General features: G+C 37.0%; 1 protein-coding gene across 6 annotated transcripts in view; it reads left to right on the top strand.

Moving 5' to 3' along the window:
- LOC124629504 (CUGBP Elav-like family member 1) overlaps nt 1–13,643 on the top strand; it is a 292,193-nt gene that overhangs the window by 149,125 nt on the left and 129,425 nt on the right. For 5 of the 6 annotated variants that reach the window (XM_047162894.1, XM_047162896.1, XM_047162895.1 and 2 more), the window contains 2 exons: nt 8,002–8,098; nt 11,382–11,502. In XM_047162894.1, coding sequence (XP_047018850.1) covers nt 8,002–8,098; nt 11,382–11,502 — 218 coding nt within the window. Of the gene's footprint in view, nt 1–5,926; nt 6,049–8,001; nt 8,099–11,381; nt 11,503–13,643 lie in introns of those variants that run through there. The other variant, XM_047162897.1, reaches the window with a different exon arrangement.

Below are 13,643 nucleotides of genomic sequence, written 5' to 3'. Positions count from 1 at the left end.
CTGCGCTATTACAAGGTTATGTCAGCGCTTTATATTTGTAGTGCTGTGCTAAAAATAACAGGCAAGTATCGTAATCTGTTCTGGTTGATGGTTCTTATACAGTTATACTTATAATATAAAATAATACGTTTTGTTTTTCTTTTTAAGAATTTGAAAATAATGGACTATAGGATAACTTTTATGAAATATAAAAATAAAACTATGATCAAACTGAACGCGCGAAACAAAGTAGCATTTTTATATTTAGGTTGAAAATGGTAACCCCAAATGGCATCATGGGCCGTCATTTTGTGACGCTAAATAGTCATTTGTTGTCGTTTCGTGCGCTAAGACTAAGTGCCCTGCCTCATTAGGACGCCAATGGCGACGTCGCCGGCTACGTATCCAAGCAGTTAGTATTGAAATGTATGGAACCTAACTCACTTGGCGACGGTTTGGTAACGTCGCCAAATTGGAGGCGTGGCCACGAGCTACAGTTCCCTATGTGGCTTCTGGCTACCGTGGCAACTTGGCGACGTGGCCACAGTAGCCACTATAATGTACACGGTAAAGCGCACCTCCCTCACACAGTCGCCAATGTGGTCGCCAGTCAGCTTGCAATTTCTTGAGCGACGACGTAAACAATTGACTGTCGAGACGCCATGGCCACTCGACTTGGCGACATTTGGATGCCAGAAGTAGCCAGACCTGTGCCGCTGGCGACGTCGCCATGGCGTCCCAGTGAGGTAGAGCTCTAAAAACCTGATTTTGGAAGATTTTGACCGAGATATCAGGATTGATTCTGTTATTGATAATACCTAATATACACGTAGGCGAAGATGATGATGAAGACACCACCTCCTCAAGCGAATCGGAGTCTGATTAACATTCTGTACGCACATTCAATTCAATGTACCTACTTACTTTATTGCATAGAAATACAGATTGTAACTTTGTAACAAAGAATAAAAAAAACGATTTTATTATATGAATATTACCTTTTTTTGGTTTCCACTTAAATAACTAAAATATAAATTTTAAATGATTCCGCCAATTTAAAACGAAAATAATCTTAAAATAATGCGGCGGTTTATTTTGGGGGAACGGTAACAAACTCAGTGTTATGTTGTGCCCATCACTAGTCCTGACTAAGTGATAGGTGTCAGGAACGCATTCTCTGAACGGCCGAACTATACCTGTATACTGACGTAAATTATTTGATATTGTAGGTAGAACCACTTACCATAAATATTTAATACAATAAACCAAAGAGGTAATATATTTTATGAAAGATCGTAATCAGCTGCATTACAATAACCTTCTGCCATAACCTATTCCATTAGTTTTTTACTTAAGAGTCTACGTCCAATTCGCACTAAGGAATCATCCCCATTTGTCAGCGTGGTGACTGCCTAACATATTCTTTCGGAAAATACATTCACAGGGCAAAATTATTTGGCATACATTTGACAGTAACTGTCCATTGTTTTTGTTTGTTCCATGGCATTTAAACTGGTCTTCTTGGAGGCAGGGTTTTCGGAAACTGTTTACAGCTTGACTATCCTTAGGATCAGACTTTTCTCAAATCATGGCATGAAATTCTTATATATGATACGATGTTCAAATTCTGACTTTCGGCTACTTTGAAAAAAAAACTTGGTGATGAGAACGGTCAGTATTTTAATAATAGTTTCATTTTTTTTTAATAGCAATTTAGTTCTTGAAATAAATTTTAATGCTTAGGTACTACTATTATTATTGCTTGCAAGCCGTCCTTGTTTCTTTTGTAAATCTTCCAATTACCGTTCTAAATGTGGTACATTACCAATAAGTTTGTATCTCATTTATATTGCTTACCTCGCAGGAAAGTTTTGATTTCGCCAAGTATTACAAACTTTGCTCTTGAGTTAGATTTTGGCAAGCATTCAGACAGTTTTGATGAATCGATGGATCTTTGGATACACACAAAGTTTTATTACTATTTTAGTGGTTTGCGAAACTTCAGTGGCATTTATGCGATAATTATTAATACAGTGATGAAAGCGTTTAATTTGTAGGTACTAAAGGAGGATGTAGTTTATCCCTACGAACCTATACTGTAAGAAGAAGGTCTCCTAATCAATTGACTTTACAAAATTGGTATCAACGCAATAAGTAAAATTGCAGTTAGCTAAAATTCCAAGTGGGATACCAACTATTCATCATCATTCTTATCCTAATTTTTTATTTGGGGTCTGCGCAGTATGTTTTCTTCTATCTCTTCTGTCTGCCATCATCTCACGACTATCCCAGTTAATACAGTGCATGCAATATCGTTAATGTATTATTTTTTCATAGCCTGCTTGTTTGTGTAGTTCATAATATTGTACCTTTTTCTATCGCCACGTGCTTGTGATTCTGTCCTTCTGTTTTCGTTACTCATATGAGTCAGACGGATCATTGTTTACAATTATTACTAATTCTTTGTAAAATTTTGTCTTATCCGTTACTGTTTCAACAGCTTGCAACTTGTTGGTTTGTGATCCATTACAATTACACATTTGGATCCTGAAGCTAAATTGCCTCTATTGCTTTACATTGTCTGTCTGTATGGACGAACATCTTTTCTTTGAGATGATGGTTGTTATGCAATAATTCTAGCAGATAAATACTTCTTGCTCCCTAACAAGTATGTAAAGGTACAAGTTTGTCTGCCGGTATTTCATGGCCTAAATTAACTACCTACAAACATACTTCACAAAATATAGGCCACATGCTGTTGCAACTGATTACAGCAGATAATAATCCTAAGTAAAGTACCTTAGATACAAACAAGTTAATCAGGTGTATCTCATTAGTTGCGTCAAGTAGGCTTATTCATTATACATTGCATCTAAGATATTATCTATATCACTGTGTACATAAAGAAGCTTTAAGGAGAACGCACATTTAACCACCAAAAATATCCGTTCGATATTTCGTATACAGTATTATAGCTCGTTTGGTTCAGTGTGTTTGACTCTGATAAATGTGTGTCCCACCTTTATACACCCATCATGTTTATGAAAATCTGTTTACTCAACTAAGCCTATTGACGTCATCAATGACGTCAGAATCCTAAACTTTTCGTCCAAAACTGTAATCTATAAGTTATGTAAACACAGTGACATCACTTTTGTTCAGAAATAGATGGTCTCCTTTGGGCGACCTTTTTCCTTTGGCAAATTGACTGGGCTTAGCCTAAGTGAGCATCTAGTAATATCCGTTTGGGTTACCCGTTTTTGGGCTTAGTGTTATTATGTTATTTCTAGACTTGTGAGGTCGGGTTTTCTTTTGTGAAGATATCGTGAGTTTTAGGTTTCATTGGGAACCACTTAAGCCTTTGTCTGTGGGTTTTGAGAATTGCTAGACTATTCTTATAGATTGCTTTGTGTGGTCAACTAGAGAACTTCTCTAAGGGTATAAACATGCTCTAGATTTTTGTCAAAAAAAAACCGTTTCATGCATACCTTTTTAGGCTGTTTAGCTAGCAATTGTTGTTTGACCATCTTTTTTGTAGTTCTTTCGGTTCGATAAGTTCACAAATATTGTGACAGCAAAGCTTTTGTATTTTACAGTTTTTGTTATCAGTGAAACCTGTTTTCAGATTAAGCTATTTGGAAAATGGCCTGCTTCATAGTACCTTCTACAGATGTTAAAATAGTAGTTTGCTTATATTGTGGAACAAGTAAGTAGGATTTCCCAATGCTAAATTCTGATGTATTTGAACATGGAATCGTAGCTGGTAACTTTTCACAGTCCAGAGAAAATAGGAAGAGAAGTTCTCAACAATTTGTCATCGAAAGCAATTTTATCGGAAATCTGAACAGTCGCCTATAACATATTACGTTATCATTCTTCAATGATATTTTGTGATAGCCAACGTACACACACATATACAAACAAATAACACATGCACATGTGTTGTGTATGTACACGATGTTATCTGAGCATTTGTTTAAAGGGCTGCTCAGTAGTTAGACATATACCTTAGACGGTTTAGAGTACCTTAGACATATAACTTGGCCATTTATCTACGCATAAATATCAGGTCTATCTTATACATATAGAGATGTTATGAGTTTCTATTTAATCTTTGTCAAGCTGCTTTTCAACTCCATGCGTTTGTCACGTGGTTACTGTTACAGCCTTTTTATCGTCCCACTGCTGGGCTGCGGCCTCCTCTCACACGGAGAAGGATTGAGCATTAGTCACCACGCTTGCTCAATGTCACGTGGCAATTGTCATTTTTTTTAATGGTTAGACCGGTCCGAATAAATGTTTTGATACGGATATTTTGTAGCCTTGAAACGGTTATAATTTACTCAAATACCCCTAAAGGTCATTGTCCTTCTGTCATTATCTCAATTTTATTTGGGGTTGGCACAACATGTTTTCTTCTATGCTCTTCCATCTGTCATAAACTCACAAAATAACGTCGACAACCACCAACATATTCACAAAACTTGTATCATCAAGACAAATCTCACAGATTAAGTTAAACGTGCTCACTCGTCACCCATACGCCATGGGGTGTGTATCCCATGGCTCACGTTCGCGGCATTACAATAACTTTGGTCACATATTGTATACCATGGTGATATGTTGGGGTGACAACTGTCAGTGTGTTTTGTATATCAATCACGTTATTGCCTTGGGCTAGGTGTGACGAATTGTGAAAGGTTGAAAACTAAAGTTGGATAAGTCAGGCTGAAGATTGGTTTGTGCATTTAGCTGCATCGGCAGCATTTTGTTAAATAAATTGTATATCTTGTAGGAACTGTAGCACCGCTGCTGAATCTGAGTGCGTTTGATATGTCTCAATTGAAAATCTGAGGAAAAAGGGCAGCGATACCATGGCAGCGAGATGTGAAAGCGCGCTGTGGATATTATGATAATGGTTAATTATGATGATCTTAGAAGGGATATAGAATGACGAGTTTTTGCAGAATAAAGATTGCTAAAATAGTGTTATATCTATGCGTTATTTCATACGCTCAATATAATCATTTTCCTATAATTTCACTTTGATCAATATTTAACAACAAATACGTTTTATGTGAGCCCCCCCAAAAAATACCACCTTTAGTCATTAAAAATCGATAGAACCATACACATTATCACAGTTTACTAATATTAAACACCAAAACACTTTGATAAAACGTATGTATTTTTGCTGTAACAATAAGTGGTAGGGGAGGCAGATGATAAAACATATTGATACAATATATATAACCCTCATTCTGCAGGTAATACCCCCGTATTATCGCACCGATCGATAGATTACGGTTAGATAACGTACGTTAGTCTGACGGGATAATGATATCATGACAGGGTTAAATGCCCCGGGAGAGAGTTAAATGCATTTGATGTAAAAAGGCAGCTGGGGGTTAAGTTTGTTTTTCTAATAAGTACGAGGTTTAATATAGTCGGTCGTTTAGAACTACGTAGTGTATTTCGATAAAAATATGGTTTCCATAAATTGTAACGAGTACTCACATATTTACTTTGTAGGTAAATACTACTTGGTTACGCACTTACTATTCCCCGTGTTTCGAGAAATCTATGTCCCGCACTTACACAAAAAGTAGCCTACCGCCTTTCGCAAATACTAGACTATCAGTTTACCAAATTTCTTTTAAATCGTTTCAGTAATTTCGGTTGTGAAAGCGCGATAAACAGATATCCACGCGATTTACTTTCGCATACATAATATTACTAAGAATTCATACTAAACAACGTAGGTAGCATAATGACAACTAGTTACTACTATCAAAAGAATTGCAGGTATTCGGAGTTCAAATATTTCTTCGAACATAAAAATATCAGTCATCATAGGGTATCCGAACAAAATATCATCGGCCAGTACCTCGCATTGTAACCAAACGTCATAACGTTAGTTCGCTCCGAGTGGCTGGTTGATCGACTGCGATAAGTGATAAGGTGGTGTAATCGAGCGATGTTCGGCCTTATCAGAGATAACGGCGCCGACAAGTGCCTAGCACACACGCGAGAAGTGTATTATGGATACTCTAGAATGGCTCGGTATAGGTATATAACCTTTTTTTATTTAAAACTATTTTTAATTTGCGTTCCATTTCTAATTTGCCTCTAGCTGTCACTAACAGGAGTACGTTTCGTTCTTGCTTTGAAATGTTGTGTGAAGCGAAAATACGTAAAAAGGTTGATGATGCCTTGTTTATGTTATAACCTCATTTCAAGGCATTACGTTGATAATAATGTGCGCTCATTAGTTATCATGCTGATGAAGCAATCTGGTTACAGGTTGCACTCTAATGGCGTTTGGTATTATAACCTATAAAAAATATTAATTATACAGGCGTTCTATTTTACTAGTCATATTTATTTAGCAATGATAACAATGTTTGCATTTCCTAGGTTTATATTAATGTTATATTATGTGAATATTGAATTCAAATGTATTTAGAGGTGTAAGATTAGTTAAAGAAATTACAATGACTACCTATGACTTATAGCTTGTAATTTTACAACTCCACTGTACTGTTACAATTTTAGATCATAGTTAAAATAATTATTAGTCACCATACTAATGTTTTTAATGTTATGGCTAGTATTTACTTATGTAGAATATTTTTTATGTGGACTCTGAATATTTCCAATATTGTTCTTAAAGAGATTCTTGCCTTACGCTAGAAGAATTTACAAAGCAACTCGACATTAACATTTTGATATTCCAAAGTATCAGATACTGAATATTTTGTTTATTTTTCGTCCTAACTCCATCTCTATATTTTGAACTACGTTTGCTAAAAGCTTTTTTGAAAACCTTTTAGAATGTCAATTATATCAACAAATTTTGTTTGATGCGAAATTGATGTTTATTTTGAATTTTCAAAGTATTATATAAGTATCTAGAATATATATATAGTTATTAGATGTAGATAGATAGACGTCATTGGTTATTTATATATTTTTATCAAAAAGTATTAATTAGTTTTAACTGTTCATCGATTTAATGTCGATCGATAGGATATTGTAGATGTAACTAACTTACTAGCTTCTGCCAGCGGTTTCACCCGCTGAAACTACTTTACTGTACCTTTTTTTTTTTTTTTTTATCGACGTAAAATCATCAAATGACCCCTCCCGCTGTGGGTTAGCAGCGGTGAGGGAGTGTCAGACTCTTACTGACTAAAATCGTCGTGTTCCGTCATAGGCCTTTTATGTACCAGGGCCGCGGTATCTCTTTCGAACAACCCGCAGCCCCGGCAGGCCTTGGCCCTGCTGGGCCCCGCTGGGGTTGCTGACGTCTCTTTGAGGAGCGCGTGGAACAACGCGCGCCGTCGACACGGGTCTGTCGTCTAGGAAGACAGAGGGACGATGAGCCACCCGAACTCACCGCCCACAGACCCACGCCTACGGTGGCCGGGAGTCATCTCGCGACACCCGGCGCCCATGGTGTCTACCTGGTCCAGCGCGGCGGCCGGGATGAGAGGTGCGAACTCTCTGGCGTTCCGCCTCCTCCTTCTCGAGCATGACCGCTTCGCAGAAGGAGGCGACGGCATCCCATTCCCTCTCGCCCCGGACCATGGCCTGAACCAGGGCCGGACGCGAGAGGTCGCCGCCGCCCAAAGCCTCGACGAGGACCCGGCGGTGCCCTTCCCATGCGGGGCACACCTGGACTGTGTGGTCCACCGTGTCCTCGGGGCACTTTACTGTACCTTGATAATAATTGTCGTTCACTATGCACCAGCTATTTTACTCTGAAAGATTTTTCATATCGGACCAGCAGTTCCTGAGGTTACCGCGTTCAAGCGAACAAACACAAAAAATTTCTTATAGCGGTTATGTATGCAGCATAATATATTTTATTGCAAATCCCTTGTGAGAATAGAACGAGCATAATCAGAACTACCACTAAGATTTCCCCCTCAAATCTTTTGCCCAGCTCAACACCAACAGGACAGTATTCCTACAAACATTAATACCTAATATCTAAACAGTTGTTTCCCGTTGTTGCAGTGGGATGAACATGAACATCAACAATAACAACAGCACCAGCATAAACAACAACAACAACGATGAGAAGCCTGAAATGCCTGACCCTGACTATATCAAGGTAAATTCAATTCTATTGTTTTAGCAATAAAGTATAGTATGAGGTGATCGGAGACCAAAATCTGAATCTGACTATAACAAGGTAAATTAGATTCTATTGCTATATTAATAAGGATCATTATCACGTATACTTATAAGTTCAATAAAGTCATATCAAAATAAAAGTTTAAAGGTTTTTTATAACCTTTATGTATAAGTATAAGTGTGAGGTTTTTCTGGTTGGTATGAAGATTTCCACAGTTATGTTCTCTTCTATCGAGTTAGTTTTGACACCTAACTAACGTTCCCCATTGAGAGTAAACTCAGATCGAACTTCAAAAAGCTTGAGAAGCCACGAACTGCTTGGTAATCAAGGCTTATGTCTTGTCTTTTTCCTCTTACTTTTTAATTCAGAGGTCGAATTAATAATCCGACAAATAAATTAAAAACGCAAATAATTAAAAAGGAAAATATTAGATGGACAGCCAATTAATTAATGTTTCCTTAAAGCTAATAAAAAAGAAAGCTTAATCAAAACAAAAGGGCTCTTGTAAATAAAATCCCTTTTTTATTTTGTTATTTTGAAAATAATTTAATCTTCAAAATGAATCTGAAGTTTTCGTGTATACTTCACGTCAATGACCTCTTTAAGTAACCCACAAAACTTGGCCGGGTTATGACAACCGTAATCGTTCATGGGAACGCGAATGATGCATTAAGATGATTGGAATATTTTGATTTTGTAATTTCTGGGTTTATTTAAATTAAATTTTGTAGCAAGTAATAGCTAACATGAAAGGACCATGGGCAAAAATGTATGAAGCCTGGGCTCACCCACCAACAGAGATGAGACCACTTTGAATATACTTGTAAAGCACTAAATATAAAGATTTAAACTCATTTTTGCGAAGAATCCATTGGGTTATTTTGCTATAAATATTTTTCTCCGACCATAAATAAACTAATATTCTGCAAAAAGTAGTGCTGTTATGGCATTGTAGGTTTTGTTGTTGAACACCTATAACTAGTTTTAATTCCAGGTTTAATGTATACATAAAAAATAAAACAACTGCTAACAGTTAAAATTATTTTTGTTAACATTTCAATCAATACCAATAATAATGTCGTCTAAATATCCTGCCGGTGGATTAAATTGTGTGTGCCTTAGTTTCGTTATATAGATACCGAGGACAGTCCGTGGACGATTTTTTCTTTGTGCTAGAGATGGAGTCTCCTGATGTCTCCTCTGGATGTTCCTGAGTTTATACGCCACCGACTTCTATGCCGATGCACCTAAGAATAGTACTTTTTTTGCTTTTCAGTGTTTTTGGGAGTCGGTTTTATTTTTTTGTAAAAAGTTTTTTATTTTTGGCTTTTCAGTGACAAGCATAGTTGTCACTATCCGCATTTGTGGAAAGTTCTCATCAATACGAATACTATAAGCCCAAACACGAGGTAGTTTACATATTCAGTTGTCGAGTTCCCTCGACCTTCTCCGGTCTCCATCATCAGGCCAGCTCCAAACCTTCACTGTTGCATAGTGTTATCAAACGTACACCTCATTGTCAAGTTGTTAACCTATGCACGCCTACAATTTTCGACAGTTGCCCTCGATTTCTCAGGGTTTCCATCATCAGACCCTGACCTGGTGATGAAGGTGGTCCCATAATCCTAGCATAATCAAATCCTGCGAATTAGGTTTTATGTCATGAACAACCAAGCGCACTACGAATCCTAACAATTCTTTTTCTACAAAACCTGTTAAGGTGCATATCTTTTTTTTGCCATGGAATTGAAGGTAGTGCCCATAGTAAAAATTTTAGTACAAACAAAAACCTTCACAACGGCATATGCTATAACTCTGTTGGACAATGAGCCCAATTTGACTCATGGTCCTTTATACTACAAGGTTAAAATAAAATAAATCAAATATGAAAACTTTATACATAACGCAGTTTTGTTGACAGATATAACAGTTAAGTTAGATAAATCATTATCTGTTCTATTAAGCCATGTATTCACTGAGAAACAATTGTTTATAAACACTGTTTCAGAAACAAAATCTACGTGTTTCTGAAACAAATAATTTTGTTTCAGAAACATATAATTTTGTTTCTGTAAACACTACGTGTTTATCGAATCAGTTGCGCAACATATGGATACAAGTGTGGACGCGTGTTTCATTTGTTTATAAACGCCAAATAAATGTCTTCATAGCAAGTAATTTCTCTTTTCTTTTTCTTTTTACTAGAATATGCAAATAAATGTAGGCACCACACAACAACACTACTTCCTCGGGCGACATATTGTAAACATCTGACGGTGTGGACGGCAGTTTCCGGAACATTGTTGCTGTAAACATTTACGTGATGTTTCAGAAACTGTGTATCTGAAACATTGTTTCCCAGTGAATACTTTATGTTACCTAGGTATTTGATTCCATGGTACAATCGAACCCGCAGCTTTCTTCTTCAAAACTTGCCTTTAAAGGCCTTTTATTAGTACCTATTGCAGAAACCTTCACAACCCTCCTTAGAAAGTGTTCTATTATCCCTTTTTATTCCACCAATAAATTTTCCAACAACCTACAAGAAAATTAACAATGCCATCACAAAACCGTCAAACGCAAGGTGCACTTCCAAGTCATTCACGAACAGAACACAAAACGCACTTCGCAGTCGCGTTTAATTCATTCCGCCCCAAAGAAAATGAAGTTTGAAATTTGCAAATGAAGTGATGGCACTACGTAATTAAAAATGTTCCGCGTGGACGGCTCCGGTAGGTGGTGGGAACGCCCCTTTACCAATTATGTCCCCGTGATTGCTTTTATGCCCAGGGTTTGCCAAGCATGACTTATTAATTGTCCCCATTAATTTGGAATTTATGTTGTTATTGCTGTTGTAATTGCCTGATGAGTGCTGGGCGCTTTTTGTGGCCTTATCAAGCTCTTGATTGGTTGTCTATTGAGGTTGGTTTTAGACTTCAGTAATAGCACTTGTTGAACGGTGTGACAGGATATAGAGGTTGAATGATTTTGTTATGTATACTACGCTATACATATAAAAGCGATGTAGTAGTTGAGTATTCCAATGTGTTTTAAAATTTCTATTGTTGATTTGATTCGATTTATATTGTTGAGTTCGGTAAGGACCCAGTATAATAACACACCGAACTTAATAATTATAGTGTTTGGAATTTTAAACAAAAATATGCAAGAAACTCTAAAAACATTTTTTTCATTGTAATTCAGTTTGATGTTCAAAAAATAAAACCAATTAATAACACGCTATTTAAACAATTTCCAGATGTTCGTAGGGCAGGTGCCCCGCAGCATGGACGAGAACGACCTGCGTCAGATGTTCGAGGAGTTTGGCAGGGTGCACCAGATCAACGTGCTGCGGGATAAGATCACTGGAGCCAGCAAAGGTTTGTTCTAAATGTGCTTTTAGTATATTATTTATTTATTTTTGATGTCGTTTATTTTGAAGTAGGTTCTGCGAAACAATCGTTTCTTTTTAGGGAGTCTTTAACCAAAGGGAAATCAGTCCTAAATCGTCTTTGGTCACATTACTACTTATTACTTGTATGGCCGTCGATATACTAGTAGGTATAGCCGCTGGTCTATTTTGTATCGGTGACATTTGCTTCACATTGCTTCAATCCGCTTGCTTTATGTAACTGTTATAGTAGTAGGGGAGGCCTAGAAGGGATTTTGGGATTTACTCAAGCGCGGCAGATTAGTATATAGGGAGGTACCTATTACCCCATTTAACACCTCCACCAAGTATAAGCCCTGTATATGCAGCCGCGCGTCTAGAATAAAGGATCAGATTAGTAAAAAAAAATATATCATCTGACATTCTCCAGCGCGTCAGATTAAGATAGGGTAAGTTAGTTATATGCTAAAAAGTGTATATTCCACTAATCTGACAATTTGCGATTGACGATAAGAAGTAGGAAGGTTACAAACTTGTAAAAAAAAAACGTCATCTTGACTTTCTTGAGCGCGGCTAATTTTTTTTTATTTTGAAGGGAATAATTCAACGTTCACGAAAAATATATAATCTGACGATTCCCGTAAGCCGAAGTAAGGAAAATTAATCGATAAAGTTTAAAGCGTGCAGCTACGTGATGCCGGTATTCTCCTCCCAGGTTTCTATTCCTCTCTCTCTTTTTTCAATTCAATTCATTTGCAATAAGTGTTGGTACATTTTGGGTCTTAAATAATCTACACTAATATTATAAAGCTGAAGAGTTTTTTCGTTTGAACTCGCTAATCTCAGGAAGTCACACATAGTATGCAGATATACTGTTTTTAACGAAGACGATTCATTTTATTGGATACTTTCGTTAAATACGTGTGCCTTCCAGTTGCATTGTTTGTCTATCGTGATACCGAGAAATGCCATTTCGTATACTTCTTGTAATTTATGTCCTCTATAATTACTCTTTATAGTCTTCTTTTTATACAGTCGCGGTGGCCTAGTCATCCGGTTAGACTGGAAGCCGACCCCAACATAGTTGGGAAAAAGGCTAGGCAGATGATGTTGAGCCTTATTTTTTATCTATATGTATTAAATTGAATAAAATTAGTTTTTGTAAGATTTTAGACTGATTGACGACTGTTGGGGCATGACGACTTCACCCGCGTTTACCTTACTTGCTGTGCAGACATTGGTGTCCAAGATAAACTTAGACAGTAAATATAAACTTAGAAAAGTTGCATTGGTACTTGCCTAACCTGGAATCGAATCCACATACTTGAGAGGTTGGTTCTTTACCAACTAGGCCACCAAGAATTAGATAATTATTATAACAAAATTAAAAAACAACGACATTGGTGTTAATTTTTCAAAGAAAATTAGGTTACAGTATTGATTATTATTAGTTTTAAAAACTTTCCATTGTCAGATTAAGCGAGTCTCTCCAGATAATCGTCAGATTATAAGATGATTACGTTAAGGGTACATAAATGAACCATATATATCTTAATCTGACGCGCTCGAGTATTTCAAAATGGCGATTTTTTTTTGCAATTTCAAATAATGGCCACGAATTTAGGTCACGTCTAAATCGTCAGATTATTGCATAAGAGACTTCGTTTTGGTTCACTTAACACCCCTTTTGAAAATCTGTCGCGCTCGATAAAATTATTTTTTTTCCCATTTTTAACCCTTACCTACGACCACCCCCACCATGGAAACAGTCAGATTAATATACGTATGTTTTCAAAATGACGTACGACGTGCATGCTATTAATATCTGACGCGCTCGAGTATGTCCATGCAACTGTTTTTTTTTACATTTTTGAAAGTTTATAGCCGCTCCACCCACCGATGAAAGTGTGTGTATGTCAGGACATTTTTTTCTTCTTATCATCTAAGCTTCGCAATCTAATAGGTTTCATTGACGCTCGAGTCACTCCCGGTTTAGCACCCTTGCCTCCCCTACTATAGTAAGTTCAACTCAGTCGTGCGCGCGGCCCTATGTGTGGGTAACCCTTGTACATATACAGTGACTTTGTGTGCGTGACAAGAGGTACAGTCGGGTACAAATACAGTTATTTA

This window comes from Helicoverpa zea, chromosome 4, assembly GCF_022581195.2.
Source record: "Helicoverpa zea isolate HzStark_Cry1AcR chromosome 4, ilHelZeax1.1, whole genome shotgun sequence".
NCBI classification, from domain to species: Eukaryota; Metazoa; Arthropoda; class Insecta; order Lepidoptera; family Noctuidae; genus Helicoverpa; species Helicoverpa zea.
The sequence above is the reverse complement of the archived record's forward strand: the minus strand, read 5'-3'. Positions and strand labels throughout refer to the sequence as shown.